The sequence below is a fragment of the Erpetoichthys calabaricus genome, chromosome 5 (genome assembly GCF_900747795.2).
Source record: "Erpetoichthys calabaricus chromosome 5, fErpCal1.3, whole genome shotgun sequence".
Classification (NCBI taxonomy): domain Eukaryota; kingdom Metazoa; phylum Chordata; class Cladistia; order Polypteriformes; family Polypteridae; genus Erpetoichthys; species Erpetoichthys calabaricus.
In genome coordinates, this window is record NC_041398.2 from 184,455,321 (window position 1) to 184,477,823 (window position 22,503).

Genomic DNA, 22,503 nt, shown 5'->3' on the forward strand with positions numbered 1-22,503 from the left:
ATATCCTGAGTGAGACCCCTACAGCCACCATCTGAAATGAGCAGAACAGGTTCTTAGATATGTTGACTTCTCACCCCCAAATTTTTTCTCCCTTTTGCTTCCAGCACACTTGCCTTATGTGAGCCAGAATGATATTATGTTGCTTTGCCTGCCTTCCCACAATGGACAGCTTAACAAAACTGAGCTGCTTCTTGTAGGGTCTTATGTTTAATACAATAAGCTTGGCGCATGTTCATTAAGTTTTAGCACCTACATACTTTGCCCTTCATCCTCTATCACTGTTCTTGGAATTATTTTCAACAGCATTCAAAGCTTTTTGACAGCCTTCACATCACAGCTGACTTAATGCTCTCCTGGCCATGAAACATAGCCAGAGTCCCACCCAACCTTCCCTGTTTCGTTTGGCAACTAAAAAGAAATGCAAGCCTAATCAAATTCTCAGCATCTACTGACATAATTTCTATAATTTTTTTGAGTTTTTAAACATCAGCATAATTTCAAAGGAGCCTTATATTACCTTGTTTTCTACTACTCTACTTTGCCCAATATGCTATGAAACTGGCACATGTGGTGGATTTATGAGGTGTTATTCTTGTTTGGACAGAATCTGACAACGTAAATCTAGGATTTTTAGACATGTTAACATGCATTACATGACATGTTTGCAATTCATGAACCTTAAGGGTAGTGTATTGATTTTATTTTTATGGTCTTTTTCCTACATTATTATTTTTAAGTTAGGGTTCTTTTACTATGATGAATCCATATGTAAGTTATTTTGTGCTTCATATTGAAATATTTTCATGTCTTTTGGAATACCATATTGTTTACGTCATTGTCACAGCATTGCTAGTTTCGGATAGCTAGAAGTGCGTGGCATACATCAGCCCTGCGACATTCTAAAGGTCAGTGCTGTTTTCTTCCTGGTTATCCTGATAAAACCAAGTTCTCTTTTTTGGCATGTACTTAGCTTTTCTCATTATATGATTCTTTACTTTGATTGTTTGATTTCAGTTTTTAGCTTGTGATTTGTGACAAAACACAGGAAAGATTTTTGGTTGCAGTGTTTTGGCCTGGCATCTAACTATACCTGTCTTCTCATCACTATTATCATTACATTCTGTCTCAACAAGAAGGCATTACAGCTGGACGGTGATTTTCTGCTGTTAGTTTTGATTTTGGAATTTTAAAATAAGCATCAATGCAAAGATTTAATAGGCAAAGCATATAAAACTTGCATATTTTTGTGTAGTATGCTTAAATTAAAGCTGAAATATTGAAATCTCTCACCTTTGTTTTCTGACACTTTGTATTCATTGTGACGTGTCAAAGTGAACTCTTTGAGGTTTTAACCGGACGTCACAGTCACAGATTATTTTAGACAATGCAATAAGTGATCTTGTGTTATAATCATGGTGACTGCGGGAGGGTATGCATCACATATTGGTAACGTTTGATGTTAAATGAAAAGCTTTAGTCAAATCAACCAGGAAAAAAAAAGATTTTTTTTGTTTGTGGTGCAATAACCACCTTTGTTTATTTACCCAACTTTATGATTCTTCAAGCAATTTAGTTAGCTTTGTTTGCTTATGACCCAGAAAAATACAAAGTATAGAATTGCAGTATGAAGTCAATCAAGCATGGCAATTCAAGGAGCATGTTTAAATATCTTTGAACATGAGATAACTGGATTGAACTAAATAATCTAATAGTCCAAATTTTCTTTTAACGAAGCACAAACAAGCACATTAAAGAACAACCTTAATAAAAGCTACTATTAAAAAAAAACAGAAAATGAAGGTGCAGTAGTATAAGAAGCAGTGGGAGTAGCTCAATTGGTAGTTTTACCAAAAAATTCACCCTCTGCAAGATATTATGGAAATTTGGAACAAAATATTTCTCTGGTTCAAGATTACTTTTACAAAAATTTCACATGAAGATGTAGCAAAATTTTCTGAACTATTGTAGAATGAAGTCAGGGAGTACACATGTAGACAATGAAAGATCCAAACCTGATAGGTTCTGTACATATAGTTTGCTAGGTACATTGCTAATGCGTAAGCAAATTGTTTTTTTATGTTTTTTGCCATGGCCTATCCTCTGTAAACATATAATTTACTTAATCGTGACAGCTTTTCTCGAGTTTAATATACATATGTCAGCGCATAACGGTTAATATAGTTAGAGTTCTATAATATGTTACATCATCTATAACAGCTGTACTTGAGATAGGTATCTACAGTTAATGGTAAGATAAATCCTGTTATGTTTTGTATATATGTGTGAAGCCATTGGAGGTCATTTCTGTCTTGAATGGCTGCACTACCATCCCACATGGTGATGCTGTCTGTCAGAACACCTTCTGTGGTGTAGTAATAATAAATCAAAAGTGTCCTGCCTTTCCTCCAGAGCCCTAGAACTTGATGGTGCTCTCCACCCTGCACTTGTGATCTTAGCTTTGTGAGTGCAGCCTTAAGTTGTCGGCTGTCAGTAGTTACCCAAGGACTCTGATGCAACCAACAGTTTATACCCTTTTTCTCCTGACCAAGTTCTCTGTGTATCTTCAGATGTTTATAATGAGATTTTTGGCTTGATGATATCTAAGACAAGGCTATGCTTGTAGAACCACTTTGTGAAATGTACTGTTTCATTCTTCTGTGTAGTTACCTCATTTTGTGAAATGTACTGTTTCATTCTTCTGTGTAGTTACCTCATTATTTCTAATATACTAGGGGGCTTTGCCCCCTCCTTGCTTCTCTCGCCAACCTCCGTGTTTGGTTTTCCGGATACACACTTTTAAGATTTTGTTTTTCTTTGAATTGTTGCTATTTCATTAGTTTCACTTTTATTTCAGAACTTCTGTAAAAACAATATTTGGAATCTTTCGAGTTCCAATATGCTGAATCTTTTAAATGAGGTCAGTGAGACGTGTGTTTAATGACTTTGTACCATAATTCAGGATAGGTTTCTCTGTTTGGAATTTCAGCACAGACAAAGCGATCTACATCATCAGCAGTTAATATTTTTTTTTGCAAAGTAACCAATAAATGCATGTGAGGTAAAACATGTTTTTGAAATTCTCCGACTTAAACTTCAAAGCCTTACAATATTTACATACTTCTGACATATCACCTATGTCCATATATTCGATCTCTATTCGCCTTTTAGTTATTTCTCTGAGTAATAATTTCTCTTTTTTTGCACTAATGCGATGCTTACTTTCTTTTTTTGACACTGTCGTTTTTTTCTGCTTTCATATTCTGCATCTTGCTCTGCATGTGTTTCGCACCTATGTTTTTTTTGAGTCTTTTGAATTCCAGTTTTCATTATCTCTAACCTGCTTTGCATGTGTTTGGCCCCTTTGCTTTGTAACCTTTTTATGACGTTTTACTTTGTTTTCTACTCTGTCGTTTATTTCTGACCTCGCTTTGTCCTGCTTTTTTTTCAATGACACCTGGTCCATGTTGATTATTTTCCCTTTTTCGAGTAATAATTTCTATTTGTTTGCACTACTGCGATCTTTACTTTCTTTTTTTTATACTGTCTAATTTTCCTACTTTCATATTCTTTAACTTTCTCCACATTTGTATCATGTAAACATTTTTTTTTTGAGCCTTTCGAATTCCATTGCTTTCATAATCTGCTCTGCATGTGTATAGCGCCAACATTTGTGAACGTGTTTATAAAGTTCTACTTTGTCTTTTACTCTGTCTTTTAATTCTGAGCCCGATTGGATGTGCTTTGTTTAAATTCCACTTGTTACGGGCTGATAATTACTTTTCTTATTTTCTGAGTTTGCACCTAGATTATTTTTTCTTTTTTGCTCTTTTTTCTCTCCAACGCTTTTGAGTCTCTTTTCTCTGCGCTGCTTTCTTCTTTGCTTAGTCATTGACTTTTCATTTATAACATATTGTCCTTATACGCTTAATATGCGCTGAGACCCTGGATCTGTGTGTGCTCGAATCCTTCACATGACTGAATGTTTTGCTGCCCCATTGTCTTATTTGATGTTGATTGTAAGTAGGGCGTGTCTTGCAAGAATCTCTTGTTCTACGTCATCACGAGACGGTCCTGGGTCAATCTCTTGACACAATGTCTCATGTTTAAGGTCCTCGCGGGTCTTTAACTGTCTTCCGTGATCTTAACTTGAAGATCACGTCTTGACGCCACTACTGTTTCTCGCCAGGATTTTTTTTTATAATAGAGAGACTCAATCACTTTGGTGTCATCCACCAATTTGATAATAAGATAGTTTACACACAGGCTTCGGCCTTGCTCCTGGTGCTGCTGGGAAAGCTTCATTAAACAGTTTCTGTACTTGGATGTGACTTCTAATGTATTTGACTGTATTCTTTGAACTCCATAATATTTTTATAGCCCATATATATTTTATATGGAACACCTTACCTTTTCTGCTGTTTAACCCTTGAAAAATCTCCCTTCACTTCTTATTTGTAACTTGATTAAACTTAAGTGTTTATTTATAAGCTGGTATCACTTCATAAAATACATTACTAAATCAAATAGATTAAAAATTTTATTACTGTGCCTTCAGAATTGAAATTATGTTGTGAATTTGGCCAACTTTAAAATCTGTTTTCTTGATTTAGCAATGAAATCCATGTGTGGCAATATTAATTTATTGTCCTTTAGAATATTACTTGCAGGGTTTTATTAATTTTCTGCTCATTGGGGTAAAGTTTGCTGTTTTAGTTTTATGTTATAATTATCCTGTAATGCTGTGTTGGTTTTGGTTATAGGTCCCAATCTTCTTGTAGAATTCATTGCTGAGACGTATCTCTTGGGTGCTGGGAAGTGTGGTTACACAGTTCCAATCCACCCACTCTCCATGATTTGGTTTAATACTAAAGCTCTAAGCCTTTCTTTGTGAATCTCTACTTTTGCTATTCTGGTCTTAAATCTTATACTTTTCCACTTCAAATTCAGTCGTGCTTTATGTTCTGGTTTTATAATGTTCGTTTTTTTGATTTGACTTCTCGGAAACAACCTTTTTTCAGTATTTTGACCTTGACTTATTTCCTGGTTCGAAGTACTTATTCTTTTCGTGCTGCACACTTTCCTGAAAGAAAAAATATTTTGAGTCTGGGGCAAGTCCTTTGTGGTGTCTGCTGATGCCTTTAGAGCTTTCCACAGTGCTGTACCTGTAAGTTTTAAATAAGCACAATTAAAAATCCTCTAAAATGTTGTCTTCTACTTCCTATTTCAATAAAATGGATTGTCGATTAGGAAATAACACCAGAAAGCTATCTTTTGTGGGTTTTTTTTTATTATATTATTATATTAGATAATTGGGATGTGTGGCTTTTTGTGTACTATAGCTAGATTTAGAAGTGTATGCCATGGTGCAGTGGTTTAGGCTTTGGTCCTCAAACCCTGAGGTTGTGGGTTCAAATCCCACAATTGATACTGTGTGACCATGTGCAAGTCACTTCATCTGCCTCTGCTCCAACTGGAAAACCAAAAAGAAAAGTAGCCAATTGTATCTCAAATATTGTAAGTTGCTTTGGATAAAAGTGTCAGCCAAATCAATACATTTTGGCAGTAACATGATGAATACAATATTCAACAGGCTAGCATACTAAATATATCAGCAATTGCTACTGAAAGAGTTTCTGAGAAATTCATTATATATGGAAAAATAAACATAATAAAATAAATATTTACATATAACTGTTACTCTGTATCATTATTTCCCTGAAGATGCAAGATAAACAGACTGGGGTTTAAGGTTTTTAAATCTGAACTAACAAAAAATCTTCAGACCATGCTAAATTGGTTTATGGTATGTGAAACCGAGAAAGAAATGAGAATGGGTGAAATACTTATTTAAGGCTATTCCAGTGCCTGCAGTCTGTTCTAGTTTAGCTCTCAGTTGACAGTGATTTATTGGTGAATTCAAAGGAAACGTGTGCTGACTGAGGATGTGTAGTCATGCAATGTGTGGTGGTGGGGGGTTACTCCATGCAAGCCAAATGATTCACTTAGGGGGAATTAATTTTAACACTGTCACTTGAAAGACGACATGCTTATTTATTTTGCACTGATAGATAATTTGTGCTTCCCTATTGTGGCTTTTCCCCCTAACTGGACACCTAATCACTATTTAATTCTGTGTATGTGCTTTTTAACTTGTGATGATAAAGCTGCTCATAATTAAAGAGTGGTCCTGGGATCACAGTGTAACTGAAGCCCATAATTGATTCCGTGACTGATATTTAATTTTCTGTGGTCAGAATAACATACTTTTTAAATCATTATGTACCCAATTGCCTTTGATGCTGTATTGTTGAGATGCTTAAACACAACTCATGAAGCTATTGTGTGTAAAGTCTGAAGCTATATAAGCTTTTCATACCTCACAGTCACTTTTAGTTTGAACATAATGCCAATTTTCTTGTCTTTCTGTGACCCAATGGGCATCATGCAAGGGATTAAGCCCAGGAATATACTTAACACTATGCGACGCATGAGCTTGAGGACGCTGCTGTGCAAGCAGTGTACTGACTATTGCAAACGTAATTTAAGTAAATCTGAATGATTCCACCAGGTGGCAGTGCAAGAAATAATCATGGTGAGAATACAATGTCTGGTTTTGCTGTGTTGTGAACTGAGGGAAGAAAGATGTTAAAAATAAAAATTCTATGCACTCTGGTGCAGTTGCAGTTGGATAAAACAAAAAAAAAAGGTGACAACGATGACACAGGAGATGGTATAATATGTGAAACCTTTAAATATATTGATTCTTTATAATGGGGAATATGCAGTGCTTGTAGTGCCTATGGAAAAATGGATGAAGAAAAGCACCATAAAGACATTCATATGTTAGCATTCAAGTTTGATCATTTGCTTCACCGTATCGAACCATTCATCAAACATCAAAGCACACAGATTGATCCTGTTGGAGCTGCAAGCCTGCTGTAGCATGTTGAGAGTAAACAACAATAATGACGTCACATACCAAAATTTGAACACACACACCCCACCCATATTTTTACAGGTATTGCAATTCATGCACATGTCACGTTAATTTCTGACAATGTGCTTAGAGGAAGTGTCAAAAGAATGCTGGGAATGTGTGGTGGCCGTGATATGTGCACATAAGTGTTCTGAGTGTGAAGTATAAACCAGCCCTAAGATCATTAATTAAATTAGTATCACTTTTAGATCATGGAAAACTATTTGTGCCAAAATACAAAAAATAGCTATAATCCATAGCACTAATTTGACATGCCAAAAGGAGAAGCAAGTTTCCTGGTTGATACACCAGATAATGCCTAAATCTTTAGCCATGTCACCTGGAACTTCCAGCTGTAGATGTCCAATAATAAATGGTGCCTCTCTATACATGCATCTTCTTGCAGACACAGTGCTCAATCATTCTTGCACAACTGTGGAAAAAAGAGGGCAGACCCATCAAAATATTAGCACTCCAGCAAGAAATCGTATATTACATTGTGTGTATAAGATCTTACTGTATATATGCAATAAAGTGGTGAAACTTTGGTTAGTTTTTCTTTATCCTCATCTTTGAGAGGTCAACTAGCAAGCAGATGAAGGACTGATTACTCACTTCCAGTCTGTAATGTTCTTTTATCTATACTGGCTAGAAGGGGCTAGTGAACAAAAGTGACTTTATTGGCTTTCTCCTGTCACCTTTTCATCCATTATAGGAAGGAAAAAGGAGAATTGTAAGGGACTGTGTGGCCCCCTATCTCCATTTTGCCTATTTGCCATTTCACACAGAATGTGGCCAAACATTTCACAGGTTTGTGTTTGTGACAATATTAATGAGCTCTTTATCACCATTTTGAAGAGCCCTTCCCTATTCTGATATGCACAAAAATTAAAGTTTTTGCACTTGTATAAATTCTGTTTCCTTTTGACATATTAGAAGGTTTTAGACATCAGATAATTCCTTTGTATGGTTATATTTATAGGTTGTTAATACTTTTTTTAACATTTTATTGAATTTTTAAAAGAAAGTAACATTCAATACAAGCAAGTCAAACTTGACAAAACTGAATTCAAATCAACCCTCACCCATGAGAAAGAGAGCAAGGCGAACAGACAGAGTAAAACTTTAAGAGTAGGGGGAAAAAAGGGAAGAAAATCCTTTTCCTCAATTTAAATGCTTATTCTAAAATGTTATTGATTAGATCCTGCCAGGTTTTAAAAAAGTTTTGCACAGATCCTCTAAGTGAGAATTTGATTTTTCCCAATTTCAAATAGTATATACTGTAATATTAGTTACCCATTGACTTAAAAGAGGTGAGTTAGGATTCTTTGGATTGGCCGAAGAAGAAGAGGGGGGAGACGTGTCCAGAGGCAGGAGGAGAGGAGGAAAGTAAAGAGTGTGGAACTGAGGGTAGGAACTTTGAATGTTAGCAGTATGACTGGTAAGGGGAGAGAGTTAGCAGACATGATGGAGAGAAGGAAAGTTGATATATTGTGCGTGCAAGAGACTAAATGGAAGGGGAGTAAGGCCAGGTGGATTGGAGGTGGATTCAAATTGTTCTATCATGGTGTGGATGGGAGGAGAAATGGGGTAGGGGTTATTCTGAAGGAACAGTATGTCAAGAGTGTTTTGGAGGTGAAAAGAGTGTCAGACAGACTAATGATTACGAAGCTGGAAATTGGAAGTATGATGATGAATGTTGTTAGTGCATATGCCCCACAACTTGGATGTGCGATGGGTGAGAAAGAAGATTTTTGCAGTGAGTTGGATGGAGTGATGAACAGTGTACCCAAAGGACAGGAAGTGGTGATTGGAGCGGATTTCAATGAGCATGTTGGTGAAGGGAACAGTGGAGACGAGAAGGTGATGGGTAGGTATAGTGTCAAGGAGAGGAATGAAGAAGGTCAAAGGATGGTGGATTTTGCCAAAAGAATAGACATGGCTGTGGTGAATACGTATTTTAAGAAGAGGGCGGAACATAGGGATACGTACAAGAGTGGAGGAAGATGCACACAGGTAGATTACATCCTATGCAGAAGAGTTGATCTGAAGGAGATTGAAGACTGCAAAGTGGTGGCAGGGGAAAGTGTAGTTAAGTAGCATAGGATGGTGGTCTGTAGGATGACGTGGGAGATCAAGAAGAGGAAGAGAGTGAGGGCAGAGCCAAGGATCAAATGGTGGAAGATGAAAAAGGAACTCTGCAAGGTTGAGTTTATGGAGGAGGTGAGACAGGCACTGGGTGGCAGTGAAGAATTACCAGACAGCTGGGGAACTACAGCAGATGTAGTAAGGGTGACAGCAAGAAGGGTGCTTGGCATGACATCTGGAAAGAGGAAGGAGGAAAGGGAAACCTGGTGGTGGAATGAGGAAATACAGAAGAGTATACAGAGGAAGAGGATGGCAAAGAAGAAGTGGGTTTAGTCAGAGAGATGCAGAAAGTAGACAAGTACAAGGAGATAAGGCGCAAGGTGAAGAGAGAGGTGGTGAAGGCTAAAGAAAAGGCGTATGATGAGTTGTATGAGAGGCCGGACACTAAGAAGGGAGAAAAGGACCTGTACCGATTGGCTAGACAGAGGGACCGAGCTGGGAAAGATGTGCAGCAGGTTAGGGTGATAAAGGATAAAGATGGAAATGTACTCACAAGTGAGGAGAGTGTATTGAGCAGATGGAAAGAGTACGTTGAGAGGCTGATGAATGAAGAGAACAAGAGAGAGAAGAGGTTGGATAATGTGAGATAGTAAATCAGGAAGTGCAACAGATTAGCAAGGAGGAAGTAAGGACAGCTATGAAGAGGATGAAAAATGGAAAGGCCGTTGGTCCAGATGACATACCTATGGAAGCATGGAGGTGTTTAGGAGAGATGGCAGTGGAGTTTTTAACTAGATTGTTTAATGGAATCTTGGAAAGTGAGAGGATGCCTGAGGAGTGGAGAAGAAGTGTACTGGTGCCGATATTTAAGAATAAGGGGGATGTGCAGTACTGCAGTAACTACAGGGGAATAAAATTGATGAGCCACAGCATGAAGTTATGGGAAAGAGTAGTGGAAGCCAGGTTAAGAAGTGAGGTGATGATTCATGAGCAGAAGTATAGTTAGTTAGTATAGCAGTTATTTGCAGTGGTGATGGACAGGTTGACAGACGAGATTAGACAGGAGTCCCTGTGGACTATGATGTTTGCTGATGACATTGTGATCTGTAGTGATAGTAGGGAGCAGGTTGAGGAGATCCTGGAGAGGTGGAGATATGCTCTAGAGTGGAGAGGAATGAAGGTCAGTAGGAACAAGACAGAATACTTGTGTGTAAATGAGAGGGAGGTCAGTGGAATGGTGAGGATGCAGGGAGTAGAGTTGGCGAAGGTGGATGAGTTTAAATACTTGGGATCAACAGTACAGAGTAATGGGGATTGTAGAAGAGAGGTGAAAAAGAGAGTGCAGGCAGGGTGGAATGGGTGGAAAAGAGTCAGGAGTAATTTGTGACAGACGGGTATCAGCAAGAGTGAAAGGGAAGGTCTATAGGACGGTAGTGAGACCAGCTATGTTATATGGGTTGGAGACGGTGGCACTGACCAGAAAGCAGGAGACAGAGCTGGAGGTAGCACAGTTAAAGATGCTAAGATTCACACTGGGTGTGACGAGGATGGATAGGATTAGAAATGAGTACATTAGAGGGTCAGCTCAAGTTGGACGGTTGGGAGACAAAGTCAGAGAGGCGAGATGGCGTTGGTTTGGACATGTGCAGAGGTGAGATGCTGGGTATATTGGGAGAAGGGAAGGGGAAAAAAGGAAGGCCTAAGCAAAGGTTTATGGATGTAGTGAGAGAGGACATGCAGGAGATGGGTGTAACAGAGCAAGATGCAGAGGACAGAAAGATATGGAAGAAGATGATCCGCTGTGGCAACCCCTAACGGTAGCAGCCGAAAGAAGAAGAAGTTAGGATTCTTCCAGTTGAGTAAGATAAGCCTATGTGCTAATAGTGTAGTAAAGGCAATCACAGTTTGTTTGTCCTTCTCCTCCACTTTAACCCCATCTGGAAGTACACCAAACACAACTGTTAGTGGATTAGGAGGGATTGTGACACCAAGGCTATCTGAAAGGCATTTAAAGATTTTGGTCCAGAATTATGTTAATTTGGTGCATGCCCAAAACATGTGACCCAATGAGCCTGGAGCTCGATTGCAACGTGTGGACAATTTTAAACAAGACAGATGTGCTTGATAAAATATTTTAAGTTGAATAATTGTATAAGTTGCGCTTATGGAGCTAGAGTGAATTCTGTGCATGGCTGTCTTCTATTCCTTTTCTGAAATGTTGAGTAAGAGATCCTTTTCCCACTGTACTGTGGAATCTTTGAAAGGGAGGGACTTTAAAATGTTTTTATATATTACAGAAATCCTGTCTGAGTCCTCAAGACTGATCAATATTTCTTTCAGAATAGAAGTATGTGGGAGGTGAGAAAAATTGTGCAGATTTTGTTTAGCAAAGTTTTTAATTTGTTGGTAGTGGAAGAATTGTGTTGATGGAACGTTGAATTTGGAGTGTAATTGTTCATAGGATGCAAGACATTATCTATGGACAAATCTCTGAATGATTTAATCCCGTATGTTTTCCAAACATTAAAAACTGCATACGTTTGACAGGGTGGAAAAAGTGGTTATTGTGCAGAGGTGCCACAGATAAAAGCTTCTCTGTCTTGAAGTACTTCTTACATTGGTTCCATATTGTGAGTGAATGAAGCACAATTGGGTTGTTAGTATATTGGCAATAACTTGTATTTACTGAGGTACAAAGCAAGGAATATAAAGAAGTACTGCAGGATTTTATGTCTATTGTGGACCAAGCCTCTGTGTGTTCGTCTATTTGTCAAATGTCCAGGTTTTTATAGCTTGTATATTTGCCGCCCAGTAATAAAATTAAAAGGCAGAGCTATGCCACCTTCTGTCTTAAGTCTTTGTAGGGTCGCCCTTTGGATGCGTGGATGTTTTGAATTCCAAATAAATTAGGTTATGATTGAATCTAACTTCTTAAAAAATGATTTATTAATGTATATTGGAATGCTTTGAAATAGAAAAAGAAGCTTAGGAAGGATATTCATCTTGACAGTGTTAATTCTTCTAGTTAAAGTTAGATGAAGGGTAGACCATCTATGCAAGTCTTACTTAAGTTTTTCCATGCAGACAACAACCTTTTGTTGATAAAGAGCTTTATGTTTACTTGTGATGCTTACCCCTAGGCATTTAAACTGATCTGCGATGATAAAAGGATAGGTGTCCAATCTAATATTTTGTGCTAGAGAGTTCACTCGAAAGAGCCCACTTTTATTCAAATCAATTTTGAGTCCAGAAATCTTTTGAAATTCTGCTAGTGCTGTTAGGACTTTTGTGGATCCAATATATAAACAGTACAATATCATCTGCGTAAAATGATATTTTCTGTTCAAGTCCTTCTCTGATATTCCCCTTTATCTCATAAGCATTTCGAAATTTAGTGCCAGTGGCTCAGTGGCGATTACAAAAAGCAGTGGTGACAGGGGGTCTCCTTGTCTAGTATCATGTTTTAGTTTGAAGTACAGTGATCCCTCGCTATATCGCGCTTCGCCTTTCGCGGCTTCACTCCATCGCGGATTTTATATGTAAGCATATTTAAATATATATCGCGGATTTTTCGCTGCTTCGCGGGTTTCTGCAGACAATGGGTCTTTTAATTTCTGGTACATGCTTCCTCAGTTGGTTTGCCCAGTTGATTTCATACAAGGGACGCTATTGGCAGATGGCTGAGAAGCTACCCAGCTTACTTTTCTCTTTCTCTTGCGCTGACTTTCTCTGATCCTGACGTAGGGGGATTGAGCAGGGGGGCTGTTCACACACCTAGACGATACGGACGCTCGTCTAAAAATGCTGAAAGATTATCTTCACGTTGCTATCTTTTGTGCAGCTGCTTCCTGAAACGACATGCTGCACGGTGCTTCGCATACTTAAAAGCTCGAAGGGCACGTATTGATTTTTGATTGAAAAACAAACTCTGTCTGTCTCTCTCTCTCTCTCTCTCTCTCTCTCTCTCTCTCTCTCTCTCTCTCTCTCTCTCTCTCTCTCACTCTTTGTCTGCTCCTGACGAAGGGGGTGTGAGCTGCCGCCTTCAACAGCTTTGTGCCGCGGTGCTTCGCATACTTAAAAGCCAAACAGCCCTATTGATTTGTTTGCTTTTCTCTCTATCTCTCTGACATTATCTGCTCCTGACACGCACTCCTTTGAAGAGGAAGATATGTTTGCATTCTTTTAATTGTGAGACGGAACTGTCATCTCTGTCTTGTCATGGACCACAGTTTAAACTTTTGAAAAAGAGACAAATGTTTGTTTGCAGTGTTTGAATAACGTTCCTGTCTCTCTACAACCTCCTGTGTTTCTGCGCAAATCTGTGACCCAAGCATGACAATATAAAAATAACCATATAAACATATGGTTTCTACTTCGCGGATTTTCTTATTTCGCGGGTGGCTCTGGAACGCAACCCCTGCGATGGAGGAGGGATTACTGTAGTCTGAAATAATGTTGTTAATACTAACACTTAATACAAAGCTTCTGGGCTGGTATACAGTACTTTGATCCATGCACATATGTTCGGGCCAAACCCATTCAACCACATCAAATGATTTTTCGTAGCCTACTGCCTAGATTCAGTCCAAAGTAACTGACAGCAAATGATTAACCAATGGAAATATGTGCAGCCTGTTGGTCTTAATTAACAAGTGACAAAGACATCATGAAAAGTGGCATTCTAACATAAATACCACTGGCGTTAAAAAAACATTCAAAACTGTGCCATTTGGAAAGTCCCATCTCTCTACTATATAATAAAATCACACTTTGTGTGTGTGTGTGTGTGTATATCCAGTCCCTCCAAGCAATCCGATAGGTCAGTTTTAGTTTGGTTACTCAGTTAAGCATAATTGAAACAGGAAGTTGAGACACACATGGATACCGAGAAAAGGCATTGGGGGAAAATTGAGCTTCACCTTCAAAAACAAGGATTATTTGCAAGAATATTAATAATGTCTTTGCAGCAGGTAATGTGGGCCAGTCTACCATTGGTGGTAGTCTAAAAGCAGGCAGGAAGCGAACAATGTGCCCTAAAATGACGGAGTCTGAGAAGCAGGCTTTACAGGAGAGAGATCAAGAGTGAAAGCGTCAGCCAAGGGAGGTTGAGACAAACACTGTGGGTAAACACAGAGCAAGAAATAGAAAATATCAAATATTTTTACATTTACTTTATTACCTATTTTCAGTTGTTAACTAAAACAGTTGTTTAAAGTAAGGCCATTTAGAAATGAACCTGCAATAGTTAAATTTAATATAACTGTGTTATTGAAATAAATAAAATGCTGAGTTGTATTTATTCATGATTAAATGACTTATTTAATCATTTTTTATTGGTTATAATTTAATTATTCATTTATATACAGTATATTGCTGCATTTTTTCATGTGATTATTTAATAATTGTCTTTTTATTTAATTTGGCATACATAGTATGTATATTACAGTGCCACCACTTCAACTACCATGAAAGAAGTGTTATTAATGGGTTTAGAGTTTCAAACACCTTATCAAATTCACTTTATAGTTGATTAGATTTATTTATGACTGTCTTTAAACTACACATATTATATCATTGTGGCCATCATATTCTTCATGTTATGCTAATCACATTGTTCCACATAACATTTTTTATTTCAGCCAGTCAGGCCAGAGACCTTTTATCAAAGATGCTTATTATTGATCCTGCAAAACGAATATCAGTGGATGAAGCTTTGCAGCATCCCTACATTAATGTCTGGTATGATCCTTCTGAGGTTGAGGCGGTAAGTAATGAAATTGTTCTTTCTCATTGTACATGTTGAAACAATGTGTTCATTCTGTTAATTACAGTGTGGGCTTTTTTTTAGTTTTTTTTTTCAATAAAAAATGTGAAAATGCATGCCTGTCTTATTTTCTTGGTCAATATTTATTGAAAGATTTGATTGTGCAGCAAAATATCCACTTATAAAGGCGATTCCTTATCAGCTTGTCCTGGAACTCACATCATCTGCACTTCAGACCATCTTAACCTTGTATTATGGTGAACACAAGTTAGTGTTCTCAGATTTTTTTCTTGATGGGTGGTATGCTCCTAATCCTCTTCCTCGTGATTCAGTGTTACTGCTATACCTGCCCTATATTATATGCCAGTTCTGACATGTTTCAAAACACATCATGCAGATGTTCACAGCACTTGATCCTTTTAAATCTGCCTATTAAAATAATTCACCCTGTAATTTGCAAATTAATTCAAAATGTCCCTATCTCCATCAGAAGTGAGTGTTCACTAGTAGTAGATCTTTTTTTTTTTTGTTGTTAAAATTACTGATAGGCATTCCTGATTTGTCTCTTGGCATTGCAAAACCATTCCTGAGTATTCCTTGTGGACCTGTGGTAGGTCACATGTACAAGACCTCTTCCTGGGTTGATAACTCAGCTCCCATAGCTGTTTGCTCTTTACCTGTCTCCTTCCTTTTTAAAGGAGAGAGTGAAAACTGAAATTAGCCTCAAGGACCATGCTCATTGGGTTTGAATGCAAATAAAAGAACATTGAAGACCATGGATGTGATGCTTTGAATCCAGCTATGTGAAATACACTGTAAGGCTGCAGAGAAATGTTTGACTCCTGTGCTTTTTGAATACATGTAGATAGATAGATAGATAGATAGATAGATAGATAGATAGATAGATAGATAGATAGATAGATAGATAGATAGATAGATAGATAGATAGATAGATAGATAGATAGATAGATAGATAGATAGATAGATAGATAGATAGATAGATAGATAGATAGATAGATAGATAGATAGATAGATAGATAGTGCAAATATGAACTGTCACTGTCAATCAGCTGCCTCCAGTCTTCCCTATTACTTCAAAGCAAACTATATATTTGCCTCTACCAATTCAAACTTTAATGCACAGCAGCTTTCCATGCAGGTAGGTATGCTGATACTCTAACCACTACAAACAGAAAATTCACCCAGCAAAGCTTTCTTATTTGCTTGGTATACTAAGTATTTGACTGTGTCAAACTGAACATGAGAGCACAAATCATCCAGGGTGAATCTGGGAAAGGATTCAAAATTTGAGGACATCTCATTAACAACTTGATATGCAGGTGGCATTGTGTTGATTGCTGCCTCATAATCTGATTTCGAATAAATCAAGCTAGTGATAAAGCAAGTTTAGTGATTAGTATCACAAAAACAAAAATAATGGTGTCAGCAAGAGAATGTCATTCACTGAAATGACTTGCAGAAAAGATACTGGAGCAGGTAGTTTTTTTGTTTATTTGTACTTGGTTCTTACAGGAACTGTGTAAAACAGATATAAGATATAAGAAGGAGACTGGCTGCGGCTAGAAGTGCAGTGCAGACACTAAGAAACATCTGGAGAAGCAGGAACATCTTAGAGGCTGGAAGCTTTTGACATGTGGTGCTATTGGAATTTGTTGAGGGTTTCTTGGATGGAACACAAAACAAATGAGTGGGTTTTACAGCAAGTAAAACAGAGAAGGCAGCTGCTGCTTAAGATATTGAAATTGAAAGTAGTGTATTACGGTCATATGACAACAACAGATATGTATTTAGAGAAGGACATTGTTCAGGGATAGAGTAGTGGGGAAGACAAAAAAGGTGGTCGATAGATGATGTCAGAGATTGGACAGGTATGGAAGACAGACAGAAATGGAGGCGTGTCAGGTTGGCACTAGACAGCGAATCACCCAGTGAGCTCCCAATAAAAGCCATTCTTAGTGTAGATAGAGAAATGAGAGCGGGTCTGATGGTTTGATTAGCTATTCATTTAAATTCTGCCAGAAATATCACCATTTTTGTTGAATGCACTTCTCCATGGAGACTTCAAATGGAATCTGCAAGAAGTATGCAGATTTCTATTCACATTCCCACATCTGCTTGTTATGTACTGTATATTTAATTTTGTTGTGGATTTTGTTAATTTTGAGTTATATTTCATGTCATACGTGATTTTGAAATTGTGTACTGTCACTTTAAATTTGTTTTTGTTCCTTGTTCTTTGTGGGTGGTGCCCCAGGAGGTAAGGCCACCCTGACATCACCACCTCTGAGCCCTGCCTTAGGCTTTTTAAATTGACTGAAAAGGTTTAGGAGTTGGGAACAATTCATTTGTTTATAGGTATTAATGTGAGTATTGTGCTTTCTGTGTTAGATTTTTCTGCATTTCTTGATTTTTTGGCAGCTCCATTGTGTTTTTTTTTTTTGCATTTTACTATATTTGTAAATAAATCCTTCATTTATAAGCATTCTCCATTTTCCCTTTCATTACATGTCAAAGTTTTATGGTCATCCCTCCTCTTGTGGGGTTTTTGTTATGTTTTGTTGATATCTATAGTTGTTTTGCCAGCTCTCCATTCTTGTGCAAGCTCCTGCCTAAGCCAAAGTAGGTAGCCTTTGGGGCCTAGCCTTCATTTGATATTGCTCCTGCAAAGATTTAAATCCGCTATTGACAGTAAATCCTGTAGTTTAATCTTGTAGAGACAGAGCCATCATGGCGTCACTACTGAGGGACCACTATCAGTCTTTACATTCAGGTTGAGGAGACAGCTCCATCAAAGTTTCATTAACACCTATGGTTTGTGGCGTCAAGTTCATTATTGTGTATATTGCTTTGGATTTTCCTGATTTTATGTATTTTTGGCTCTCTCTTTATGGGTACTGATTTCTGGATTAGCTTTGGGTCATCTTTCTTAAGAAAACCTTTTTTTACCCAGCCTTGCCATTATTGTACTTTCTTTGTTTATTTAATGCATTATTTATATTTAAGGATCTTTCCTTAGGTTTTCTCCCAAAAAGATAGAGGTTTACGGATATGAATTCTCCTGAAGGACATTTTTTGTGTATTTTGAATAGGTTTCAACATTAATGGACCTGTACAGGCCTTGAACTATGCCATTTGAGTCTGGAGTGATACATGTTTTTAAGGCAGACCAGGGAAGATCTGTTTTTGTTTATTTTGAGACATATTCGCTTGGTTTGTTGTTGTGGTGTTGCAGTTTCGTTATTAAGTTTGGAATGACAATTTAGGGATGAAAATGTAATATTCCATAATGATTTGCACAAAACTTGTAACTTAGTTTGTACTGAACTACTTATCAAACAATGGCTTTTTTATGGGTTTTTCATTTGGGTATGAAACTGAATCACCAAAATGACTAAACACTGTCTAGTGAGTCATTGATAACTGGTAGTAAAGTTAAAACACATTTTTCTTCTGTACCTATGTTGGTTTTAGCAACATATTTGCAACATTTCAAGACTTTGATTGCCCAGACTGGAGTTTTTGCTACTCTGACTGATAAACTATCATAGGTATGTGGAATGGGGGTATAGGGTTAGGGTTAGGCTATCTATGATGATAGTGATTTCACCACAACATCATTTAAAATTTTGCTTTGGCTGAAGGCACCGCTGTTTTGTGGAGTTTTTGACAGCTGCAGAATTAGTCAGTGACACATTGTGTCATCATGTCATGCCTGTTTGAGGCGATGGCTCACAGTTCTCCATTACCTGAGCATTGGATCAGCTTCTGAAAAGAATTCTAAACAAATGACTTGATTAGTCTACTTAGGGGCAAGAATTCAAAGTAGACTTGGAAACCCTGCTTCTCTTTTTGAGTATGAGTTTGGGTTGTGATTTTAATGATTTGTTTGTGTAACTCTTCTTGTTGCTCAGACCCCTGTTTGCTTATTATGATTCTGTCAGCACACTTTAATTCCTCCATCTCCTGATCCCTTTCCTCCCCTAATAAAAAAATATGTAGCATCTTCCCTTCCTGGGTGTTTATTATAGACAGAACAGTTAAGAAACAGAACAATGTCCATTTTTTCACTGTATCAACTTGATGCTTTTATTCTCCCTTTGAACAAAAAGGTTGAAAGATAAACAATGTCTTGGCACTCTTTCCTTACACTTATAAGAGCATTACTATATATTCTGTAATGCAGCTTTCAGAGTAATGAGCATTTGAGGAAAAGAATAGTAATAAAGGCTTAGTGAGTCGAGTGTTAATGATGCACCCCTAATTTGAAAGGATACTCTTCTCTCACATATGCTCTGACAGTAGGTTGTCATTTTATGGCCAAAGACATCAAGGTGATTCCTGAATTTGTGTGACCAGCAATAAGGATATCTCAGTGAACAAATCTTGTTTAACTAGCTTATTATAAAAATACATTAATTGTGTAACTTTTAAATAAATTTAAAACAAGAAAAGGTCATCAACTTTGTCCCAACTCTGCTAGTACACATAAGAAATTTGTAGGAGGTACATAATATTCATGCCACTAAGCAGAATGAATTTTGTCTATGATGGGGAGATTGCCCAAAAACAGCATGAACAATCTGTGCTGTCTTTTAGCTTTCTCATTACAATTTGAGAATTCTTAATATTTATACATGTCTATACATTTTTGTTATGCCATTTTGTATTCTGTTTTTGAATGCTGACCATTTCGAAATGGCAGTGGCCTGTTCCTAGTCACATGACAAGGAGGTGACATATAGTTCCTGGTATCCTAGTATTGGATTGTTTCTAATTTAACAAACTTTGTTATAGTGTAGTTTAAGACACCCAAGCTAGTATTAAAAGTTTTGATTCGAGATCTCCTTTGTTTTTGATTTCATTGTTTTCCACTCCTGCTTTAGCCTCACAGTTTTTCTTGATGTTTACCATAATATGACCCTTTGTTCTTTCTGCTGCTTAGCGTTCTTCCCTTTTCTTTTGATACCTTCCAATACTTGTTGTTCTCACCAAGGGTAGTATGCTTATCTTATTGCCGATTGCCAATCCACTGTGCTTCCACTCATCTGCCTTGCCCATGTGTTTGTGCTTTGGTAGAAAAGTTTGAAAAAGTGATTCTGGGATGCTTGTCTATGAAGGCAATGTTTCAAAGAAAAAGCCATATCTGAAACTGGCAAAAAATAAATGATGAAAATGGGCAAAAGAACACAGATAATGAATGGAACATTGTTGGAAAAGCATATTATGGTCGGCATCATAGAGTCATCTTTTCACTTATGTAGGCGACACTGGTTTTTGGCATGTATTTAAGGAAGAAGCCAACTAAGGACATGGAAGGTGTTTGTTTCTCAAGCTACAGACTCTGATGTTCTTCTCCTCTTATGTAGTTGTCCATCAGGACCTTCAACTTCTTTTTCTATGCCAAATTAGATCCAATTTGTCCTCTTTTCTCAAGACAATCATAGACACCTTTGGTGCTTTGCAATTGTATGTGAATAATAAATTAAAAATCAGTCTCAAGCAGTAGTAGATATTACTAACACTAGTAATGTCTTTGCTGTATTTTTAGATCAATTTAATTGTATCTGGAAAAAAGGTACCAATTTCAAAAATATGAACATTTCTGGATGTGTCATGTGGTATGTATGTGTGTGTATGTATAGATATATATATATATATATATATATATATATATACAGTATATATATATATCCATATTACTAACCGAGAATGCTAAACCGGATGATGGACGCAGGCACATCCGGCCATGGGCCGTAGCTGCAAAAAGACGTACTGCGCAGGCGCAAAAAGAGTCCGCGAGAGTCGGCTGAGGAGCCGAGAAAGGCGGACAAAAGAGGGCGAGAGAGGCGGATGAGGGGCCGCGAGAGGCGCAGGCGCAAAAAGAGTCCGCGAGAGTCGGAGAAAGGCGGAGAAAAGAGGGCGACAAAGGCGGATGAGGGGCCGCGAGTGGCGGACAAGACCACAGACAAAAGGAGTGAGCACATACAAAAAGGAGAAATGAGGCGCAAAGTCAAATGCAGGAAAAGCACGAAACACATTGCACACGAAACTAGACCCGAAAAAAAAAAGAGGCTCGCACACAACAGCAAGGCACCCCCCCCCCCCCCCCCCCCCCCCCCCCCACAGGCACCGGACGGGACACACACAAAGAGGGGGATTCAACAAGACACAGGAACACAAAAAGAAAGAAGACGCTCGCGCAACAACAATCCTCAACAACCCCCCCACCCACATCCATAAGAAGTCACACCCAAAGCCACATATTCTAAAGTGAACGTCAGCACCTTCACACTAGACAGCATAGGTGTCAGCATTGGTGGATCTCCTTACAATAAAGCACTATTAACCGTTCAACTGCAGAAAAGGAAACATATTGAAACAAGTCATGAATACACGGTCACGGGTACAAAACGAAAAGGAAAGGATAACAGGAACAAACACACGAACATGAAAGAAACAACAAAATAGACGGCTATGCAGCATAGGTGGATCTCATTACCATAAGGCACTATTAACCGTTCAACCGCAGAAAAGTCTCCATATTAACAGTGAGTGCAATACTTCTTATTACTTATCCATATTTCTAAAAGAAAAAATGTCTCGACTCCAAAAACGCAAAGCTCAACTACAGCTTCTAACTAACGATATACCTAAAAGTAAAAACTTTATGAACTGCGTTAGATCCTACAATAGTTCATTTGCTTTTAGTAAATATCAGGCCACCAAAAGGCAATGGCCCATACTGCTTTCCCATATGTGCACAAATACTGCATCACATTGGAACAGTGCACCCTGAAACAAATCAACAACGCAAATATGCACAAATCTACATCCTGGATCCACATGACGCAAACTATCAATCAAAGTGCTGCATCGCAACAGGCACGGATTCAAAACGAAACACCTCCCGTCTCAGACATATGTTAACGGCAAGGAAGGCTACAACGGGCGTCTCACACAGCACAGGCAAATCGATTACAGCTCCAAAACAACACGTCCCAAATACTACATATGCAACAACGCGCCTCTCAAACGGCACAAGCAAAACATACCCCGGAAAAATTCATTCCGATTAATGAATGTCATTTGCAATCATTGTCATTCAGTTCACTTCCCTGAAGAAACAACTGGCAATACAAGTAATACATTTAGACGTTGTTGTCAAAAGGGTCAAATTAGACTGCCTTCTTTACATTCATATACTGAATATCTACAGAAGATTCTAACTGACGATGTACCTGAAAGTGAAATCTTTATCAGCTGCATTAGATCCTACAAATCGGTATCCACTATGAACATTAACGGTGGCACTGCACGTGACATCCGTCTTCAAAAAATGTTGTTTATTGATGAATGTACAATGGCATGAAGTCACTTACTCAACACCATTCATAAACTTCTACAAACGTTTATGAATAATAATATTCGATTTGGAGGAAAGGTACTTTTATGAGGAGGAGATTTTAAACAGTGATTAGCTATTCTTCCAGATGCCATGCACTCAGCTATTGTTCAGTGCACCTTAAAATACGCAGACAATTGCCATTGCTTTCAAAAGATACAGTTAGTAAAAAAGATACGATGTCCAGAACCAGATCATAACAATTGCTTATTACAACTGAGAGATGGTACACTCACCAATACAGATGGACTT

At 37.8% G+C, this 22,503-nt stretch overlaps 1 protein-coding gene across 10 annotated transcripts in view; it reads left to right on the plus strand.

Annotated features, from left to right (window-relative positions):
• The window catches only part of mapk10 (mitogen-activated protein kinase 10), a 402,326-nt gene that overhangs the window by 331,165 nt on the left and 48,658 nt on the right, over positions 1-22,503 (plus strand). For all 10 annotated transcript variants that reach the window (XM_051928085.1, XM_051928087.1, XM_051928086.1 and 7 more), the window contains one exon: positions 14,704-14,828. In XM_051928085.1, the coding sequence (XP_051784045.1) occupies positions 14,704-14,828 (125 nt within the window). The remainder of the gene's footprint in view (positions 1-14,703; positions 14,829-22,503) is intronic.